This window comes from Vipera ursinii (assembly GCF_947247035.1).
Source record: "Vipera ursinii genome assembly, chromosome: Z".
Classification (NCBI taxonomy): Eukaryota; Metazoa; Chordata; class Lepidosauria; order Squamata; family Viperidae; genus Vipera; species Vipera ursinii.
In genome coordinates, this window is record NC_139517.1 from 62,162,168 (window position 1) to 62,185,381 (window position 23,214).

General features: G+C 44.0%; 1 protein-coding gene across 1 annotated transcript in view; it reads right to left on the bottom strand.

Moving 5' to 3' along the window:
• Nucleotides 1–605: 605 nt before the first annotated feature.
• CNTNAP2 (contactin associated protein 2) overlaps nucleotides 606–23,214 on the bottom strand; it is a gene marked incomplete at its 5' end in the record, with an annotated part of 1,430,381 nt that continues 1,407,772 nt past the window's right edge. The window contains 2 exons of the mRNA XM_083378276.1: nucleotides 606–1,327; nucleotides 4,483–4,551. Of these exons, the coding sequence (XP_083234402.1) occupies nucleotides 1,128–1,327; nucleotides 4,483–4,551 (269 nt within the window). The 3' untranslated portion in view covers nucleotides 606–1,127. The remainder of the gene's footprint in view (nucleotides 1,328–4,482; nucleotides 4,552–23,214) is intronic.

A 23,214-nucleotide genomic window follows, 5' to 3' on the forward strand; every position in this document is an offset into this window, starting at 1 on the left:
GTGATCTCAGGTCAGAAGAGTTAGAGCTACAGCAAGGGAATTAATAATTTTTGTGATTAATGTGTGCCTTTCTGATAATAAGAATGAAAATAACAGCATGTCTTCATTACTGAGAAAAACTTCACTATATTGTCATATACCCAAATCAGGTGGAGACTTCAAAGTGCTAACAGATTGATGGCCTATCAAAAACACACAAATTTGGTTTTATCCCAGGCATGTCTTAAAGAGTTCTTGCTTTCTGAAGGGCCATTTATTGTAAGTTGGTTTTTAAGATAATTTCATAGTTATGGCTTCTCCCAAAGAGAATAATTCTGTGAGCTATCCCCACAGATTGACAGCCACTGAAATACTATTTCCTATGAAATTTGTAATTCAGTAATGTTGGAGATTCTGTGGGACAAATGCTTTCTGTAAATGCCAATATTCTTATTCTCAGAAACTGGAGCAATGCTGATTATTGGCACTTTGTATCTTATTTCAGATAAGAAATGAAACTAAGATGTTTACACCAATAAAAGAAGATACACATGGGATTCCTGGCTTTTTCAAACAATTACAGAGAATTCTGAGAATTTATAAAGCCATTTGAAAGTACCCTGCAATCTGATAGATTTAATGTTCAAATCAAATCAAATGACAATGTATGTTTCAACTATTATCACATCCTTTTTAGAACATTATGTTAAAAGGCTAGACAAGAATGCTCCTAGGCTTCAAAAAGAGAAATGTTATTGTTTTGAGAGAAATATTTGTATTCTAAAGGGATTACAAAAAACAAAACAAAACAGAAAAGTGATCCCTGTAGTGATAGGTATTTTTCAACACCTCTAAGCACAGATAGACAACAATATTCATTGGCAATGGTGAACTGCTTAAATTACCGAACTGCTTGGATTATTTTCTTGGATTAAATGTGTACAAAAAGGGCAATTCAAGATAAATCAATATTCTTTTCTGTTTGTTTGGGCTTGCAGTCTCAATGTTTGTCTGTCTTTTGCACCTTGAGTTGTGCTGATCTCCTCCTTTTTAAAATTAGATGTGCTCAAGAGTCCATTAGAGAGCTTGTTGAAAAAATATTTTGCAATCCCATCCCAATCCCTGCTGTTTCCTCCTCCCATCTCATTTTAGATCAGCCACTCTTTTTTGCTCTCATCTATGGTTTCTGTAAAATTGGGATCATTGTTCATAATAGCGGCATCTGCACTCTCAGCAGATTCTGCCCCCTTGGCTTCATTGGTATGGTAGGTTCCCTTGTGGCGGAACATATATCGAATGAGGAACACCAGGGTGCAGAGAATGGTGAAGATCACAACAGCAATAATACCTAAGAGAAATGTGAGAGTTTAACAAATTAAAAATAAGGGGGGAAGAAATATTCATTCAATAATATATTGTAATTAAACATACTTGCAGTTATTTTTCAAACATTTTTGTTACATTTGACATTGCTAAAATATTTATTTTGTCAAGCCACCTTATGAAACCATTTAGTAAGAAAAATCTCACCAATGAGATTTAATTATTTTTATTACTAAATTCATATATTTTAAGTGGCAATTAGAAAAAATATATATGATTTTGTGGTTCAGATATACTTTAATAATTTCTTTATTTCACACACTGAGAATTATGTTCATTAAGTGCAATATTAATATTTTGATATAACCAATCCAGTTCTTTATATGTCAGCCATCTTCTTGTACACTAGAAAAGATGATGGATTATGCTGAAAACAATGACTTTAACTCTCATGCTGTTAACTGCCCACCACCTCAATCTGAAAATTGTCATACTGAGGCACTAGAAAATCCACTAGCAGTTGCCACAACATGAAAGCAATAGGCCCAATTGTTCTGAGTAGTTCTCATTCAGAATGAGGCATAATGGGAAAGGTAGTAATTGCATTTCATCATTGCAACCATTTTGTTACTTCTCATACAAATATCAATAGCCATCTTGCCTCATCCTGAAAGGCCTCTTGATGAATTGTAATCATAATACCATACATTTGAAGTTGCATGCATGCATGCACAGATTGTGTATGTATGGGGGGAAAGAGATAGCATGTGGTGATTAATGAGCTAAACTATGATCACAGAGAGTAGAAAGATGAATGTCAGATGAGATAGGAATATTGTGTTTATATATCTGCACAATATATTTATTATTTATTATTAAATTTATATTCCCCCATCTCAATCAGGGGTAAATCTACGCAGTTTACAATTATGAAAAATCAGAAGATAAAACATTAAAGTATTAAACAATAAATATTAATATTAATAAATATTAATATTAATTAATACTGAAAAGATGGGAAGGAAGGGAAATGTCAGAACCCATTCCTATTTCATTTCTATCTATCCCTCTGACCCAAAATCAAATCTCGCCTTTCCCTAGGTTCTACCATACAGCCAAGGGGGAGGGGGGGAATATGCCCGTGGGTTTATTGCCTCTGCTTCCTCTATTCGCTACAATGTAACGTTTTGCTTTCCTGCTCTATCTCTCTCTCTGAACTTTTTCTCCCTAAACTGTCAGCTAGAACGAGGGAGGGAATAAGGAATGTAACCTCAGTGTATGGTTTATTTCTATGCTCTCAGAGGAAGGTGTGAAGAGCCGCCCAACCATCGCTGTGTGAACTGGAGACGGGCTGATGTTATCTCCCCTTTTCCCATGATGGACCTAACACCTGGGGATTGGGTATCCCACATTGACTGGATGAACTATGGGGTGGGGTCTTGCTTGGGGATACCTTAACCTATCACTCTGCATGGGAAATCTCAGATCCTGTCTATTATGCTTACTATCAACTACTCTTAATAAAAGTTCCTATTGGAAGAAATTGTTTCCAAGAGTTCTGCTTTCTTAAGATGTGGGATTGAAGTGGGTCCTGACAGGAACAAAATGCATATGGGGAGGAGATGGAGTCTTATCTTAGTCCATTAACTAGCTCCAGAATGATATGTCCCCATTAGACCCTAGACCAGTTGGTAGAGCCCTTCAGGCCCTTTCAGAAGACCAAAAGTGTGGTACAGATATAATCTCAGATGGCACCAGGTTCCAGAGGATGGCAGCCACAGCAGAAAACATTCTTCTTCTGAACCCCAACAGACACAATTCCTTGACCAACTGGCTCTCCAGCATGCACGTTTTGCTGTGCAGGCCAATATCATTGGGGTGAGATAATTCTGATTCAGGAGAGTGCATAAGTGGCACACAACAAAAAGTTGGGCAAAGGCTTTCCTAGCCAGGAGTGCTACTAGGAATGCCACAACCAGGAAAACCCCCAAGTTATGCCACAATTCTGTCTGGAGATATTATTAAATCTCAAATCCCAAAGCTCCATGGTCCCAAAGCTACTCAGTCTCACCACGGTTCAGCCAAAGCCTTCATCACCCATCCAAACCTCCACAGCCTTCAAGTGCTGTGACTGGGAAGTGACAGCATCTCTTGGATCACCAGGAATGGAGATATAAAGTTGAGTATCATCAGAGTACTGATGGTATCTCATCCTATCATGGTAGCTATGGAGCTTAATGTACTCTATCGGATGCCTTTGCATGGGGAAATGGATACTATCAAGAAATGGGACTTAATGGAGGAACATTAAATAATCACCATACAGATGGAAGAATAGGATAGAATTTCCATCCTAAATTAGATTATATTATTGTTAACCTGGAATTACAAATTGTAGATTAGACAAAAGCAAGGCAATATTTGTTATCAATATTCCTTCTGCTTGATTTAAGTATTCTATTTTTTCTTTAATTGATTTTACCATTTTGTTCCCAAATTAGCTTTACATATGCCTAATGAAAACAATCTCTGGAACTGTTTGTTTGCTCTCATTCTTTGGTTAGCTTTTCTTTAAGCACGAATATAAATTTGTTCAGAGCAATGTATGAAAAGGTAAGGATCTGAATCTGAATCTGAGACTATATTATTGGTTGAAATTGGCTTACTGCTGAGTATACTTTGCAGAAACATTCCAACTTGAGACAAGCTAGCAAAAATCAATCATAAAGTTTATCCATATGGACACCACATTCTTCTGGCAAATGAGGTTAAATATTCTGTTATATTTTTACTTAGTAATCAAAATGAATTCATTATAATGTTTTTTTTACCTCTCAGTTTAATGACAAATAATTACTCATCAGCACCTTTTATGAAGAAAGTCTCCCGAACATCATGGTGACTGATAATGACTTAGTAAATTCACTAAGTGAATTTACATAGTTGATAATGGATTTAAATCTAGAGCTTCCTAATTCTAACCCAGCATCTTAATTATTAGGTTATACTTGAATATTATGAAAAGAATGTTCACATATTATGATCACTCAAAGAAGTTATCAAATTTTCCAAAATAATTCAATCAACCTTAGGTAACTATGTACTCATACTGAAATGTATATTAAACTAACTGAATATACTTATTGTCAGTTCAAATAAATATATATACTGCTTCCTTACCTCCAATAATTGCTGAATTTCTGTTAACACCACTTCCTATTACTTGACCATTGTAAGGAAGATCAGCACCTGATGTAAAGTGAAGCATAACATTTAGGCTGTATTATTTTCAAAGTTTGTATCAATCTAGACCAGAACTAAAATTAAGATACACTTGAATATTAATATTGTAATACCTCAATATTAGAAGCATAAAGGAAATAGAAATGTGAAATAACAAAGTTTCTAGTATGGCATTAGATGCCAGAAGGCCAGAATGGACTTAGCCAATCCACAGGAAATTTCCAAAAGGGGAGTCTCCATTTTGCAATAAACTTACTGGGCAGTAGAATGTCCTTACTTCCATGTGGACTGCCAGTCATTCCAAGTCACTACAGGTTTTAAGGAAGACCATAGGTTAATAGCAAGCACAATGACAGACATTAGTAACTAAATGTATATAGATAAATGAATATTGAATTATAGATGAGTTGTAAAGTGCATCTTCTGTTCAGGGCTTTTTTTGGTCATAGAACGCACCAGAACGGAGTTCCGGCACCTTTTTTCGATGGATTTTCCAGAGTTGCATTCTTTTCCTATTGTTGCCCTTCCTATCCTCATTTTCTTTTGAAAATGCCCTGCTGGTGGTACAGTGAGAGCGGGGTCCCCTCCAGCGCTGCCTGCCTCCTCTAGGAGGAGCCATGAGGTGCCGGAACACCACAGCCAGAGTGTGGTTTGATTGGCTGGATCAGACCATGTGTTGTGGAAGCTGATGGTGGTAGTAAGAGACACACAAACATGGAGATCATCTTGTCATAGATCCTGTTTTAGAGTTCTCATTTAAATTTATTTTCCCCACAATATTCAAAAGAAAACATTTTTACTTGTTAAAATTTTCTTGGAGTTAATTACACTTATATCTTCCCCTTCTGCGCATGCCCAAGATGGCGGACGTCCTTGCTCGAGCTCCATGACGGGCTCCGGCTTTTTGGTGACCCTTGAAGTTACGGAGAGAGACTTTTGCCTTCTTTTGTGGGGAGATGGAACGAGAGAACTGCAGAGGACAGGAGAGGACTGAAATGAACTGGAGAATGACTCTCCATGCCTAAAATTGCCTCCGTGAGATCGTCGTCTGGCCCGGAGGACCCGGAAGAGCCGTGGCTTGGGTTGGCTCCCATCAGCTGGTTTTCGGTGGATAATAGCCTGACCAGCTGATTTTCGGAGCCGATGGAGCCGCTGCTTAGAACAACTAGGAGGAGAGTTTCACCGAAACAGTGTGCGAAGGGAGCGTTTTGGAACGTTGAACTGAGGAGCAGCAGAGCAGCGGAGGTTCCCGAGGACCCGGAGGTTCGTCCCTGCGAGTTCTGGTGACCCTCGGAGGGGCCTTGGCTGGGCCCGGAAGATCCCGGAAGAGCCATGGCTTTAGCGGTTCCAACCCGCTGGTTTTGGGCCTGTAATGGCTCCGACCGGTGGTTTTTCGGAGCCGTTGGAGCTGTGGCTCAGAGCGACATGCGGAAGAAGGGCGTGTGTGATTTGGTTCAGCAGAGTGGCAATGGGACCTGCAGCTGTTTCCCTGAGCTCCGACAACCTTCGGAGGACCCTGGTTGGGCCCGGAAGATCCCGGAAGAGCTGCGGCTTGTAACGGCTCCGACCAGCTGGTTTTGTCATGTTAGGACTGTTGCTAGCTGATTCTCGGAGCCAGTAGAGCTGCGGCTTGGTACGGTCAACGCGACTTGCGGAATGGTGGCATGGTGAGGAACAGCAATATTATCTATCATGACTGGCAGAGGGGGCTTTATAGCTCCTGCACTCCATCAACCAGTGCTGTACCCACCTTTGCCCAATTTCTTTAGGTATGGACTAAAATCCTTACATCGGGGACACCTGCTTATTCTACCATCTAGCAGGCTTTTATATCTACCCCAGTGACTATCTCTTTGGTTCTCCCTCCCTTTTGAAGACTCAGAAGGCCCCAGGTGTTGTGCCACTGTGAGAGAGTGGCCCGGAACTACCATCTACTACCCCCCTTGAGGTGTGAGCTCTATGGGGGGTAGGCCTTATCCTGGATGTTTTTTTTCCATTCCGCTTCCTGGTCCTGGCCAGCAAACCGTCGTGAGAGGATGGGGCCTGGCCTGCTCAGCGGTTATCCAACTCTAGTGGCAGTAGAGTTGGTGTGGCAGTCTGGACATTTATTTTCCTCTGTTCCAAGATTTCTTATTAACTATGGGTCTGCCCTGCTGGACTCTCATAGACAATTATGGCTCGACTACGCTAGTCCAGCAAGGATTTGTTTGCTCTCAGGGGTGCCCCCCCTTCCTGGGAGCGACCCGCCTGTCTTCTGATCTCTTGATGACGGGCCCAATTGTTGGGACCCTGAGAGATGGCTGGGCAGGGACAGGAGCCTCTCTTCCAAATTTAACAAGAGGCCCCTGGTGTGTTTTTTAGCCAAATGTTTTGAGGGGTTAGGGAGGGGGGTGGGTTTACCGGTTCGGTTGGAAACTAGGGGGGGGTTCCACCAACCGTTTCTCAGACCAGGTCAGGGACTGATCGCGCCGTGATGGGGGCTGGGCTGGGGGCCTACGGGGCCCCGGGGTGGGGTGTGGGATTATCTATTCCCACGGCAGTTGGGAATGGCCACAGGTGTAGGAACAGAGGGCCACATCAATACCCGGGGGTGCGTCCCTGCTGTCTTCAAGCGGTGATGTGCTCCAACCCTCTGATTTCAGCAAGTGGTACCGGGAGTGAGGATGAGCAGCCACCTGAGCTCAGGCTCGTGTATTTTAATGCCAGGTCCATAATGAATAAAGCACCTCTCATTCATGATCTGATTGAGGAGGAGCATGCGGACCTGGCTTGCATTACGGAGACCTGGTTGGGCCCAGAGGGCGGGGTCCCCCTGGTTGATCTTAGCCCAACAGGTTCCCGGGTGCTGCACCAGCCTTGGGCTCAGGGGAGGGGCGGTGGAGTGGCAGTTGTTGTGAGGGAGACCTTATGTCCGCGGGAGGCCACCACAGTCCAGATAGCCGGGTGTGAGTCCCTCCTCCTGAGATGTGGTCCCAGAGCTCAGTTGGGCTTGCTGCTGGTGTACATTTCACCTAGACACGTGGCTGCAGCCCTGCCTGAGCTTCTCGATATCCTCTCAGGGTTGGTGGTTGAGTTCCCCAAACTTATAATTTTGGGTGACTTCAACCTACCATCCCTGGGGGGATCATCTGAGTTAGCTCGGGAGTTCATGGCTTCAATGACGGCCATGGACCTGAAGCAGGTTATTCTGGGCCCAACTCACGGGGGGGGGGTCACACGCTCGATCTGGTTTTTCTATCCGGATGGTGGTTAGATGATCTTGGGGGGGTGTTCCCCAATTAATTCACCCCTGTCATGGACCGATCATCATCTCCTGCGGATGGTCTTCCGTTTTGCCACTCCCTGTTGTGGGGTTGCTGAGCCAATAAGATGGTTCCACCCTAGATGCCTTATGGACCCTGAGCGGTTCCAAACGGCGCTTGGGCCCCCACCTGCCTCCTTTGCTCACAGCTCGGTCGATGCCCTAGTGGAAGCCTGGGAAAGGGCAGCCACAGAGGCACTCGACCAAGTTGTATCCATGCGGCCCTTGACCCGACGCAGATCCCAACGGGCCCCATGGTTCTCCATGGAGCTCCACGAGATGAAGCGTCGGAGACGGGGCATAGAGAGCTGTTGGAGGTCCAGCCGATCCGAATCTGACCGGTTATGACTAAGGTCATTTACGAGAACTTATCTCGCAGCGTTGAGGGTGGCTAGGTCTAACTACTTTGCCACCCTCATCGCGTCCGCAGATAATCGCCCGGCCGCCCTGTTTAGGGTAACTCGCTCTCTTCTTAATCAGGAGGTGAGGGAGGAACCCTTGCAGGGTCGAGCCGAGGAGTTTAGTCGATTTCTGTCAGACAAAATCGCTCGGATCCGGACCGGTTTGGACTCTGACTGGGCAGAGTCTGATGAAGAGGATACAGGCGGCCTTGTCGATTTAATCTGGGAAGAGTTCGATCCTGTGACTCCTGAAGAAGTGGACAAGATCATGGGGAAGCTGAGCTCCACCACGTGTTTGTTGGACCCGTGCCCCTCCTGGCTGACTTATGCAGCCCGGGATGGGACACGAGGCTGGCTCCAGGCAGTGATTACTGCCTCTTTGAGTCAGGGTAGTTTTCCCGCCGCCTTGAAGGAGGCGGTGGTGAGACCCCTCCTCAAGAAGCCTGCCTTGGACCCAGCAATTTTAAACAACTATCGCTTTTTGGCGAAGGTTGTTGAGAGCGTGGTGGCGCAGCAGCTCCCTTTGTTCTTGGATGAAGCTGACTACCTAGACCTGTACCAATCGGGTTTCAGGCCCGGGTACAGCACGGAGACGGCATTGGTCGCGCTGGTGAATGATCTCTGGCGGGCTCGGGACAGAGGTTGCTCCTCTGTCCTAGTCCTTTTAGACCTCTCAGCGGCTTTTGATACCATCGACCATGGTATCCTGCCGCGACGTCTCAGAGGGTTAGGAGTGGGAGGCACAGTACTCCAGTGATTCTCCTCTTACCTCCTGGGACGTTCGCAGTCGGTGTTGGCAGGGGGGGAGAGATCGACCTTGAGACCTCTCATTTGTGGAGTTCCTCAGGGATCGGTTCTCTCGCCTCTCCTGTTCAACATCTATATGAAGCCGCTGGGTGAGATCATTCGTGGTTTTGGAGTTGGGTATCACCAATATGCTGATGATACCCAGCTTTTTATTTCGACCCCAAACCACCCCAGTGATGCCCTCGACGTAATGTCCCGTTGCCTGGAGGCGGTCCGGGTCTGGATGGGGAGGAACAGGCTTCGACTCAACCCTGACAAGACTGAGTGGCTGTTCGTGCCGGCATCCCGGGAAATTCCAATTATTCCATCTTTGGCCATGGGGGGGTGAGCTATTACCCCCCGTAGATAGGGCGCGCAACTTGGGGGTCCTTCTAGATTCACAGCTCTCTTTGGAAGAGCATATTGGAGCTGTGACTAGGGGGGCCTTTGCCCAGGTTCACCTGGTGCGCCAGTTGCGGCCCTATCTAGACCGGGATGCCTTGCGCACAGTCACTCATGCGCTCGTGACCTCTCGTCTAGACTACTGTAATGCTCTCTACATGGGGCTGCCCTTGAGGTCCACCCGGAGACTCCAACTGGTGCAGAATGCAGCCGCGCAAGTTGTCTTGGGAGTTTCCCGATACTCCCATGTTACATCTTTGCTCCGCGAGCTGCATTGGCTACCGGTTGCTCTCCGGGTGAGGTTCAAGGTGTTAGTGATGACTTACAAAGCCCTTCATGGCATGGGTCCGGATTACCTACGGCAACACCTGCGGCCGGCGTCAACTTCCCTCCGTCCAGTGCGCTCCCACAGAGAGGGCCTCCTCAGGGTGCCGCCGATCAAAGAATGCCGATTGGTGACCCCCAGGGGGAGAGCGTTCTCTGTGGGCGCGCCAGACCTTTGGAACCGCTTACCGGTTGAGCTCCGGATGGCCCCCAACCTTCGCTCCTTCCGGCGCAATCTCAAAACTTTCCTTTTCAAACAAGCTGGCCTGGTCTGACGGGATGGGGTTGGGTTTTTATAAATAGTTTTAATTTTAATATGTATTAATTTTATGGGCATAATGGTTTAGTGGCTTTTTAATTTTTGTATTCTATTTTTATTGTGTATTGCCCTGTTCACCGCCCTGAGTCCTTCGGGAGAAGGGCGGTATACAAATTAAATTATTATTATTATTATTATTATTATTATTATTATTATTATTATTATTATTATTATTATTATTATTATTATTATTATATATTGAAAACTTTTTCCTCATATCAACCATCCCAACACTTACATTTTTCATATCTTCAAATAGAAACAAGAAAGGACAGAAATAATATACTATCTTAAAAAAACCCATATCCCTCTTAAAAATACCTTAACAATCAATGTTTTATTTTAAAAAACATATTCAAATCTTCAAAATCCACTATATTCAAATATTTAATACATTTCCTTCATATAAATCTATAAATATAAATATAAAAAATCATTTTTATATTTCTCATATCATAGGCAAAAAATACTGTATTGTTTAAGAAGACTGTCCCTCCTAAGCTGAGTGTCAACACTGCTAACATCGAATGTTCTTGTTTTGACAAAAGATGAAAAAGCAGCTATTTCATATTTAAAACTTGTGTGTTACTTTAGAGCTAGAATCAGTTGTTGCTGTGGGGGGGAGGAGGAAGAATGTCTTTCAAGGCTGTTTTGAAATAAGAGAAGATAAGAATTTGGCAGGTTGTCTAACACAAGGGAAAACTGACCCTTCAAACTAATTGGAGAATGTGATTAATGGCAGCAATGAAAAGAAGGAGAATTGTGTTTAATATATTGTTCTAAGGGGAGGGGAATTCAGATTCCAGCTTCCCTAGCAAGCTTTGCCAATGTTATAGGGCTCTAATAAAAGACTTTTAAGGTAAACAATGCCTGGCTCATCTGTCGGAAACTCGACATCAAGCTGGAATCCACCAACTTTACAAACTAACTAGGGGGCGGTCCCAACCTCCTGTCACTGTCTCTAAGTTTGGGAGACAGGCTGACAAAGAGTTGGGGAAGATCCCATCATGGAGGAAGGAAAATTGTCTGAAACCAGCTCCCCAGCACCAGCAGCCACCCCAGGAGGTGGGGAAGGGCCAGCGAAGAAGCAGGTAGGGAAAAAGTTTCAGCAATCCTCCCAGCTGGGAGCTAGACCCAAACAACCAGGAGAATTGGTCTGGTTGTCAGAATGGATTAAGCCCAGCGGAGACTCCAGACACCCCAAAATGACCTTGCCATCCCCAAGGGCTTCAAAGTCAGAGGAACAACAAAGAGACGACTCCTGCAAATTGCATTCCCCAGTCCGGTGGGGAGTTGCCAGGCCATCTGAGATTGAATACTTGGGTGAGTGGAAATATCCATCTGCAGCCCATAGCCAATCAATTGACTATCTAGCAGAAAGATTTGAAGAGCTAGAAGTGAGGAGTGCAGAACAGCTCCTGCCAAGAGAGGCTCCCAGACTCCCTTTTGCAGAGCTAATAGCCCTCCAATCCCTGGAGTTCCCTGCTGGGGCCTCCACTCCCACAGAGGAAGAGAGTATGGTGGGGAGTATGGCAACCCCCACAGAAGCAGTTTCTCTGGGTCCCCATCGAAGGTTGCTCTGAAGGGTGGGCTCAATTGCTGGGCCTATCTCAACCCAGACCCAGGTGCTATGGTCGATGTGATTGCATCCAGCTTAGAGGGAGAAGCATCTGAATGGTTAAACAATTTATATAATGAGCAAGCCCCTAAATTGGAGGACCCCCACCTTTTCCTCCTAGGGCTGAGAGAAAGATTCGAGGACCCATCTATTTCCCTCAAAGCAGAAGAACAAATTCACAAGATAAAACAAGCTGGCCGGCCTGCCCTGGTATATGTGTGGGAGTTTTGCAAGATTGTCAGTCAGATAGAGAGATGGCCTGAGCAATCCATAATCCATCATTTTAGAGAAGTGTTAGATGACCACCTTACTCTAGCATGCATCTACCGAGCTGTGCCTGACCAGCTGCAAGAATGGTACCAGGCAGCGGTGAAATTAGATGTCCAGCTCGCCCTCTATAAGAAGCCTCTCCCACCTGAAGCTGCGCCAAAGCCAGAACCCAAGCAGCTACCACCACCCTGAAAACCTCCAACTACTGCTATTGCCAAAAGACCTAGGCTACCTACAGGCCCACCAATCAAGTGCTTTCAATGCGGACAGCAGGGACATCGAGCAGCAAACTGCCCAGTTCCCTACCTGCAACAGCAGAGTAGACCAGAACCAGCAACAAGGAGGAGACCTGCACAGCAGCCACCGAGAGAAAAGTCCAAGTGGGCTACCTAGGAGCCCATTGCCCAGGTTACATCCCCCACCCAGGAGGATGCTGGCCCACCGACTGGACCTACCCCCACTCTACCCAGCTTTAACAGTGATGATGAAGGGGAGAACGATCCAATGGTGAGTCGACATGTCCCACCTTTTTCATTGCCTGCTAAACTCATAATCCCTAAATCAGGGACCCAAGTAGACTTGAATGTACTAGTCAATACTGGCTGCTCCCGATGCATCATTAGTCTGTCATGTGCCCTGAGATTGGGCATATGGGCTAAGCCGCTCTCCAAACCCATGAGGTTTGAGCAAGCCAATGGCTCCCTAATGGGAGGGACTTTAGTCATGCAATTAATGGAGCCCTTACGCCTAGAAATAGGCAAGCACTGGGAGTTTATTCGTTTCCTGGTGGCTCCAAAAATGGCTGAGTGTGATCCTAGGACTAGCCTGGCTAGACAAATGGAAGCCGTTTATCTGGTGGGAGAAAGGAATGAGAACTGTGAGATTACCCATAGGGCCTGATCCCCCCATTGATTCAACAGATGTTACAGGGGATTGAGCGAGTGCACATGGCTGCCTTATGGCCACCAGGTGAGCCACTTATCCCCAATGAGTACCAGGACCTAGCGGAGGCATTTAGTGAGAAAGAATGTGATACCTTGCCTCCTCACCGGCCTAATGATTGTTCCATTGATCTGTTGCCAGGGGCCAAACTTCCCCGACCAAGAATGTATGCTATGTCCCCCTTTGAAATGGAGAAGATGCAGTGATATATGGATGCAAACCTAGCCAGGGGATTCATCAAATGGGCCAAGTTTACCGTGGGAGCCCCTGTGTTATTCAAAGAAAAAAAAGGTGGTTCTCTTCATCTCTGCGTGGACTATAAGGATCTTAATGCTGTATGTGTGGAAAATAAATACCCTCTCCCCCTCCTGAAAGACTTACTAACCCACCTGGTGAACGGGAATGTCTTGACTAAATTGGGCCTGAGAGAAGCATATTACAGGGTGAGAATAAAGGAGGGGGATGAGTGGAAAACAGCGTTCAACTGCCCCTTGGGAAGCTAGCAGCTCAAAGTCATGCCATTTGGACTGCAGGGGGCCCCAGCCATATTTATGCAGTTGATTAATGAGGTCCTACATGATCATTTCCCCTTCATGGATTACTGCCTTGTCGTGGCGAAGGGGCTTGCGTAATTCAATGAAGCTATGAGCTATGCCGTGCAGGGCCACCCAAGACGGACAGGTCATAGCAGAGAGTTCTGACAAAACGTGATCCACTGGAGAAGGAAATGGCAACCCACTCCAGTATCTTTGCCATGAAAACCCTATGGACAGTACCAAAAGGCAAAACGATACGCTTGCTCCTGGGGAGGAAAGCCATGGCAAATCTAGACAGCACACTAAAAAGCAGAGACATCACCCTGTCAACAAAAGTGCGTATAGTCAAGGCTATGGTCTTTCCAGTTGCAATGTATGGTAGTGAAAGTTGGACCATAAGAAAGGCTGAGCGCCAAAGAATTGAGGCCTTTGAACTGTGGTGCTGGAGAAGACTCCTGCGAGTCCCTTGGACTGCAAGGCGATCAAACCGGTCAGTCCTAGAGGAGATCAATCCTGACTGCTCTTTAGAAGGCCAGATCCTGAAGCTAAAACTCAAGTACTTTGGCCACCTAATGAGAAGGAAGGACTCCCTGGAGAAGAGCCTAATGCTGGGGAAGATCGAGGGCAATAGAAGAAGGGGACGACAGAGAATGAGGTGGCTGGATGGAATCACTGAAGCAGTAGGCGTGAGCTTAAATGGACTCCAGAAGATGGTAGAGGACAGGAAGGCCTGGAGGAATGTTGTCCATAGGGTCGCGATGGGTCGGACACGACTTCGCAGCTAACAACAACAACAACATGATCATTTAAAGGGATGTGGTGGCTCACTGGGTTAGGACGCTGAGCTTGTCGATCAGAAGATTGGCAGTTTGGTGGGTCAAATCCCGAGTGCCGCATAGCAGAGTGAGCGCCTGTTACTCGTCCCAGCTTCTGCCAACCTAGCAGTTTGAAAGCACGTAAAAAATGCAAGTAGAAAAATAGGGACCACTACATTGGGAAAGTAACAGCGTTCTGTGTGCCTTTGGCGTCTAGTCATGCCAGCCACATGACCACAGAAACATCCTTGGACAAACGCTGGCTCTTTGGCTTTGAAATGGAGATGAGCACCGCCCCCTAGAGTTGGAAACAAATAGCACGCATGTGCGGGGGAACCTTTACCTTTACATGATCATTTATACAAAGAGGTTCTGGTATATCTTGATGACATCCTGATATACAGTACGAGTATGACTGACCACATAAGACTGGTCTGAGAAATGTTAAAGAAACTATTGAATGCCAAACTTTATGTCAAATTGTCAAAATGTGAATTTCACCAAACCCAATTAGATTATCTTGACTATAGAATTTCCAATGATGGCATTGAAATGGACCCAGCCAAAGTGAAAGCTATAATTGAATAGCAGCCCCCAAAGACTCACAAATAGCTGCAGAGCTTCCTAGGGTTTGCCAACTTCTACCTCAATTTATTCCCTCTTTTGACAAGATTGCTCTACCCATTACAGAACTACTCAAAATGGGTAAGGGAGGGGGAAAACCATGACCTGGCCAACCTTCAGCATGGACAGAGTTGTCAGAAAGCTTTTGAGAATTTAAAAAGACTGTGCTGCTGAACTGATTCTAAAGCACTCCTGCCCAGGGGAGCCCTTCGTAATTCAAGCTGACGCCAGCGATGTGGCAGTCAGAGCTGTATTACTGCAAAAGAATAAAAGTGGGGTTCTGCAATATTGTGCCTACACCTGTAAGAAATTAACTGAAAGTGAGAGAAGATGGGAAGTCTGGGAGAAAGAGGCCTTCACAATTAGAAGGGAGTAAGGTGCCTTTTGAAGTATGGATAGATCACAAAAATTTAGAGGCACTAAAAATGCCCCGCAAATTGTCTCCAAAGCAAGTGCAATGGGCACAGTACTTTAACCAATTTAATTTTACTCTAAAGTACATACCAGGAAGAAAAAACTTCCTAGCTGATGCACTATCGAGATTGCCCCAGTACAAAAGCAAATGCGAAGAAGTTAACTGCTGCCCAACTCATGCCTCACAAGACCCCTAATCCTTATGACCCCAGGGTAAATAAAATAAAATGAGAACTCCTCACCGATCAATGGTTCAAAGACAATCAGACATCCCTAACATGCAGGGATGGTCTGGCTTACGAGGGGGGGAAATTGTACTTGCCTGAAGCTTTCCATCTTAATGCTCTCAAACACAGCCATGATGTCAAACAGGCTGGACACTTTGGATATCTAAAAAGTCTACATCTCATTCTCTGGCAATTTTGGTGGCTGGGACTAAAACAAGTCATGGAAAACTATGTCAGGAGCTGTACTGTATGTGCCACCATGAAAAGAATCCAAGGGAAAACCTCTGGATTACTGCAAATGGTGGCTGACCCTTCTCAACCATGGGAAGAAATAGCTATGGACTTTATAGTAGACCTACCTGACATTAGGGGAAATACTGTCATCTGGACTGTGATAGACCTGTTTTCAAAACAGGCTCATATTACTGCCTGCAAAGGACTTCCATTGGACTACCAGCTATATGGCGCCCCTAAGGAATGTCAAGGAATGTCGGCTGGTGGCCCCCAGGGGGAGGGCATTCTCAGTGGGTGCGCCAGCCCTCTGGAACTGCTTACCAACTGAAATCCGGATGGCCCCCGACCTCCGCACCTTCCGGCGCGACTTGAAGATTTACCTATTCCAGCAGTCCGGCCTGGCCTGATAGCTCTAATTGGGGTCCCAGTTTGTTTTGTTTTGTTTACTGTTTGTCAGTACTGTTTCATTATGTTTGCCTACCTTACTCTGTACACCGCCCCGAGTCCCTCGGGAGAAGGGCGGTTTATAAAAACAAACAAACAAATAAATAAATAAATAAGTGAATAATTTCAGACAGAGGCATGCAGTTCACCGCAAAACTTTGGAGGAATTTTCTTAAATTAATTGGTTCATCTCAAGGCCTATCAACTGCTTTTCACCCGGCTACTTCCCTTTCGCAGAGGTGGTTTACAATAATTCAATACACAGCAGGAGTGGCTACACTCCTTTCTGGGTAGCCACAGGGAAAGAATTCAACCCTGTACTGGAATACCCTCAGTTGCCCTCCACTTCCCAGACACTTGATCAGTGGGTGAAGGGTTGGGAAGAAGTTTGGAAAAACACAAAGATGGCCTTAAAAAGACTTTTGAGACCTATAAAAAGTAGGCTGATAAAAAGAGAGCTCTCCAAAGGACACTCCAAGTTGGGGAAAAGGTTTATTTGTTGACCAAATACTTATGCCTTAAACTACCCAACAAGAAATTAGGACTAAAATTCTTGGGGCCTTTCCCCATTGTGAGAATCATCAATTCGGTCAGAGTAAAATTGAAACTCCCCAGACTTTTGGAAAAATTCACCTGGTTTTCCATTGTAGCTTACTGAAACCTTTTCGGGCCTCCACTTTAAGGCCTCCACCTAAGAAGGCACCCAGACCCCTCATAGTGGCAGGTCAGACCCATTATGAAGTGAAACATATTCTTGACTCTAGAATTTTTAAAGGAAAACTGCAGTACCTAGCACAGTGGAAGTGATACCCATTGTCTGAAGCCATTTGGGTGAAATCTAGCGATGTGAAAGCTGACAGACTTGCCTCTGGTCATGAAGGAAAGTAGCCAGGAGCACATAACAATCTCTTCCTTAATTATTGATGCTTCTCTCTTTAGCTCCATTTGATTGATATTTTGTTTGAAGTCAGTAATAAAACATGTCACTATTAAACTATTCACCAAAATTTGTTGTAGATAAGATCATCTCATTTGGAATCACATATTTAGCATTGAGGGAGGGAAGAACCAATAGTCATTATTTCCTCTATTCTTCATTCAGCATTAAAAATCTGCCTTCTAGACTATATTATGCTTTGGCTGCCAATTTCACTAGCATTTCCCACTTGAACCAAGTACTTCAAGATGAATCTGAAGACAATAATAAGAAATTACAAACACCTAAGTAAGAGAGTTAAAGTATTAGGAGCACAGGTGGTGTTTTCATCTATACTTCTAACAAAAGGCCAACATCCAAGGGAGCAAAAGATTTTAGAAAAATCAGGCTTAAAAACTGGTGTCATCAACAGAACTTCAGTTTCCTAAACCATGGTTTGTATTAACTAGATGAAGGGCTACTGGCAAGGGATGGACTGCACCTCACAAGAACTGGAAAGAATATATTCAGAAATGACTGGTTCATCTTAACAAAAGGGCTTTAAATAAAAGTGAGAATGGAGAGAGGTCAAACTTCATGACCTATAGAATCTAAAAGGTAAAGGTTCCCCCGCACATGCGTGCTAGTCGTTTCCAATTCTAGGGGCTGGTGCTCATCTCCGTTTCAAAGCCGAAGAGCCAGCACTTGTCCGAGGATGTCTCTGTGGTCATGTGGCCAGCATGACTAGATGCCAAAGGCGCATGGAACGCTGTTACCTTCCCACCGTAGTGGTCTCTATTTTTCTACTTACATTTTTACGTGCTTTCAAACTGCTAGGTTGGCAGAAACTGGGACGAGTAACAGGTGCTCACTCTGTTACGCGGCACTCGGGATTCAACCCACCAAACTGCTGACCTTCTGATCACAAGCTCAGCATCCTAATTACAAGCAAAAACCACTAGATAACCAATTGCATAAGGAGAAAAGGAGTAAAGAGCAAAAAGACATACAAAAGTAAAAGATAATGAAATAAAGAGGATGGAAAGGATTACAAAGTAGGAGATATAAGAAACCCAAGACCAATAAAATGCCTTTATTATTAATGGTCAAAGTTTAGGAAACAAACAGAGTGAACTTGAAAGATTAGTACATGAAGGCAGATATGATACAGTTGTCATTACTGAAATTTGGTGGGATGAAACTCATGACTGGAATGTACTGATGGAAGGATACAAACTATTCAAAAGAAACAGATCTAACAAAAGAGGAGGTGGAGTTGCATTATATATAAAAGATCACTACATCTCTGCAGAAATACACAAAATCAAGGATTAAAACCTCCTAGAATCCATATGGGTCAATATAAAAGGGGAAAAAATGACATTGCTATAGGCATATACTACAGGCTACCCAACCATTCAGAAGAAATAGATGAACTCTTTACTAATCAATTAACAAATGTATGTAGAAAGCATACCACAATAGTAATGGGAGACTTTAACTACCCTGATATCAACTGGGAGACAAACTCTGCAGCAAATGGGAGATACCTAACCAATTTAGCTGACAACTTTATCATCCAAAAGGTAGAGAAGGGAACTAGAGGAAAAGCTACACTGGACCTAATTCTTATTAAAAGAGAAGAAGTGATAGAATGACTTGAAATTGCCAAAATCTTGGGCGACAGTGACTACATCATACTGGAATTCAATATAATGCAAACGCAGCAATAGAATATAATCCAACCAGTGTCTTAAACTTTAAAAGAGCTGTTTTTAACAAATTCAGAGGGAGCCTAAGCAAAATTTCATAGATAAAAATCTTAAAGGGAAACAACTCAAGAAGTGTGGAAACACTGAAAATTATAATCATAAAAACCCAGTCCAACACAATACCACTAAAAAAGAAAAACAAGAAATCCAAGAAGAAACCAGCATGGTTGCACAAAGATATCACTCACAAAAGACAAAAAGGATAAGTACAAAAAATGAAAAGAGGAACACATAGGCAGAATATCAACAGATAGTCTGAATTTGCAAAGATGAAGTCAGGAAAGCAAAGGCTCAGAAGGAACAAAGACTTTCAACAAAAGTCAAAGATAATTTAAAAAGTTTCTTTCAACATACAAATAACAAAAAAAATAATCAAGGAAACAGTCAGTCCTCTAAAGAGAGAAGATGGCAAGGAAGTAACAGTAGCAGAGAGAAAGAAGAGCTGCTGAACTCATTCTTTGCATCAGTCTTCACACAAAAAATAAACTATAGCCTAACCTACCAAAACACAACTATAAAGCAGACTAGAAATAAAAATTAAAATAAGCAAGAGAATGGTAAGAGAATACCTGTCTGATGTTGATGAATTTAAATCACCCATAGCTGATGGAGTTCTGAAGGAGCTGGCAGATGTTATCTCAGAACCATTGTATCATATCTTTAAAAAAATCTTGGAGCACTGGGGAACTACCAAAGGATTGGAAAAGAGCTGATGTGGTTCCATCTTCAAAAAAGAAAAAAAAAAACAGACCCAGGGAACTACAGACCAATCAGCCTAATATCAATACCTGGGAAGATACTGGGAAAAAATAATTGAGAAACAGATCTGTGAACATCTAGAAACAAAGTTATAACTAGCAGCCAGCACAGGTGTATTAAAAACAGATCACGCTAAACCAATCTTATTTCATTTTTTGATAAAGTGACTAAATTATTAGACCAGTGAAGTGCTGCGGCCATAGTTTATTTAGATTTTAGTAAGGTATTTGACAAAGTAGATCGCAACCTACTTCTTGGTAAGCTAGAAAAATGTGGGATAGACAGCATCACCACCAGATGGATTTGTAATTGACAAACTGTACTCATCAAGTAATCCTTAATGGTAGTTACCTTTCTGCCTCCTGCCCCTTGGCATTGAAGCAGATACTCTGGTACAGTTCTTCCCTTCTGCTTCTGTACTTACTGGCAGGGTAAGAACAGGCTGTCAAGAATGAAAATTTGGCAGCTATGTGCTTTTCTGTTTTCATCTTGCCATTCAAGTAAGGGGGGGTAGATGTTGCTTTCAAATGGGTTAGTTAGAAAAATGAAACCTCTCCAATTCTATGGAAGTTTGCTGAGAGTCAGCAGTATGGAAAGCTTTCGAGGACATTCTAGCAGGTGTGAAGAAGATAGCAGACGGGTCCCATAATGAAGAGAACTTGTTTACATGAGTTACATGGATATCTGGATTGTTTGGCTGGGAGAGTCATTGTTATATGCTGTGCTCTGATGCCTTGGGACTTTAGAGTCCAAGGCATCCAAGAGGGCAGCAGAATGGGGAGAGCTGGTGGAGACTCCCTACACCAACTTGCAGCCCTTCTGTGGAATAATTAAGAGAGAAGTTCAGGGGATTGGAGGTGTGAGTAGCTGCCCTGCCAAAGTGGTCAAACATGGGTTCAGCTTGTTACCCTATTATCCCATCTCCATCTTCATGGCTATGGAATCGGTATGAAGATTCTGCTGAAGCAAGAAAGGCCAATGTGAGAGTCCAGACAATCAAGCAATAGAAGAAACTAGTGGCTGAATATATTCCAGAATTTTGTAGCTTGTTCGCTCATGTCAGGTTGGCTGGAGCATATGATAGTCCACCAATTTTGAGATGGGTTAAACAGGGAATTGTATTACAACTGTTTCCCCAGAGGGGTGCCCCATCTCCTGCATGACTGATACCAGTTAACTACTGAGGTGGATTTAGCTTTGATGGATTACCTACAACATATTGGTCAAGATCTTCAACTTTGTTCTATGGGTGAGAGATGGCTGGCTGGCTGAGGAAGCAAGAGTAATGTTACTGGGACCAAGAGAGAGAGATCCCTTCAGGGATGGGAGTGTGTTTTTGATGTCATAAGGAGGGACACCAAGCCACAGATTGCCCTGCCCCACATCTAATGGCAGCCTGTCGCCCTCCAAGTAAGCCGAGGCCAAAAAAGCCAGAATCTAAAATCAAGGAAAGAACCAAAGTGGCTCAACAAATCATTGAGGTCTCTAGTTGCTGCTTGCTGGTGGTTGAAAAATTGAAAGTGGGGGAAGGGGATACACAAAAAGTAACCCAGCAATTGGACCACAGAGTGCCTGCCGAATACAGAGATTTAATGGAAGTATTTAGTGAAAAGGAATCAGATATACTCCCACCTCATTGGCCATTGGACTGTGCCATTGAGATAATTCTAGGAGCCAAATTTCCTAAACCAAAAATGTATGCTATGATACCTAAAGAAACGAAAGAGCTCAGAGGATTTTTAGATAAAAACCTGGCTTGGGGATTCATCCAACCTGTAAAATCGAAAATGGCTGCCCCTATTTTATTCAGGGAGAAGGATGGGGGGTCTTAGAATGTGTGTTGATTATAAAAATCTCAAAGCTATATCAGTGGAAAACATGTACCTCCTTACGTAAGATATGTTAGAATATTTGTATAAAGGGAATTTTTTTACAAAATTAGACCTGAGAGAAGTTTATTATCGAGTATGATAAAGAAGGGGATGAATGGAAAACAGCTTTTAATTGCTACTTAGGCTGTTATCAATTCAAAGTGATGCCATTCAGACTACAAGGAGCTCCTGTAGTGTTCTTGCAGTTTATTAAATGAGGTGTTACATGAGTATCTATATAAAGGGAGCTGGTATATTTAGATGATATTTTGTTTTATACTGAAATTATGAAACAACACATACAATTAGTAAGGGCAGTGTTAACAAAATTATTAGACAACCATCTATAGCCAAATTATCAAAATGCGATTTTCACAAAACCAGTTTAGGTTACTTGGGGTATTGTGTTTCTGCTGGAAGCAGAGAAATGGATCCAGGGAAAGTAAAGACCATTTTGGAATGGGAAGGTCCCCGGATAGGAAGGCAGTTGCAAAGTTTCCTGGAATATGCCAATTTGTACAGACAGTTCATACCCACTTTTGCACAGATTGCTTTGCTATCTATCTATCTATCTATCTATCTATCTATCTATCTATCTATCTATCTATCTATCTATCTATTTATTGAGTTTATATACCACCCTATTCCCATAGGACTCAGGGCGGTTTACAAGGCAATTAAAACATAAAATACAAAAATTAAAATCAGATTAAAACAATTAATTAAATTTAAGCCCTAAAAATTAAAATCTAAAATCCAATTAAAAATTAAAAACCCCTCAGTCTGGGCCAGACAGCTCGAAGAGCCAGGTTTTCAGGTCCCGGCGAAATGAACGAAGGTCGGGGGCAATCCTAAGTTCCGTGGGTAGTTGGTTCCATAGGGCCGGCGCAGCCACAGAGAACGCCCTCCCCCTGGGAATAACCCACCGGCATTCCTTAACCGGCGGTACCCTGAGAAGGCCCTCCCTGTGGGAGTGCACAGAACGATGGGAAGTTGATGCTGGCAGCAGGTGTTCCCTTAAATAGTCCAGACCCAAGCCATTTAGGGCTTTACAGGTCATCACCAGCACCTTCAATCTCACCCGGAGGGCAACTGGAAGCCAATGCAGCTCGCGGAGAAGAGGTGTTACACGGGAGTATTGGGAAGCTCCCATAACAACTTGCGTGGCTGCATTCTGCACCAGTTGAAGCCTCTGAGGGGTCCTCAAGGGCAGCCCCATGTAGAGAGCATTACAGTAGTCTAACCGGGAGGTCACGAGCACATGAGTGACTGTGCGTAGGGCATCTCGGTCCACATAGGGCCGCAGCTGGTGCACCAGGCGAAACTGGGAAACCCCCTCCCTGGTCACGGCTCCTATATGTTCTTCAAAACTGAGCCGTGAATCCAGGAGGACGCCCAAGTTGTGAGCCCTATCGACAGGGGGTAACACCTCACCCCCCATCGTGAAAGATGGAAAAAGCTGGTCAGTCTGAGATGCCTGTATGCACAGCCACTCAGTCTTGGCAGGATTGAGACGAAGCCTGTTTCTTCCCATCCAAACCCGGACCGCCTCCAGGCAACGGGACATCACAATGAGGGCATCACTGGGTTGGTTCAGGGTGGAAAGAGAAAGTTGGGTATCATCAGCATACTGGTGATACCCCACCCCGAAACCACGAATGAGCTCACCCAGTGGCTTCATATAGATGTTGAAC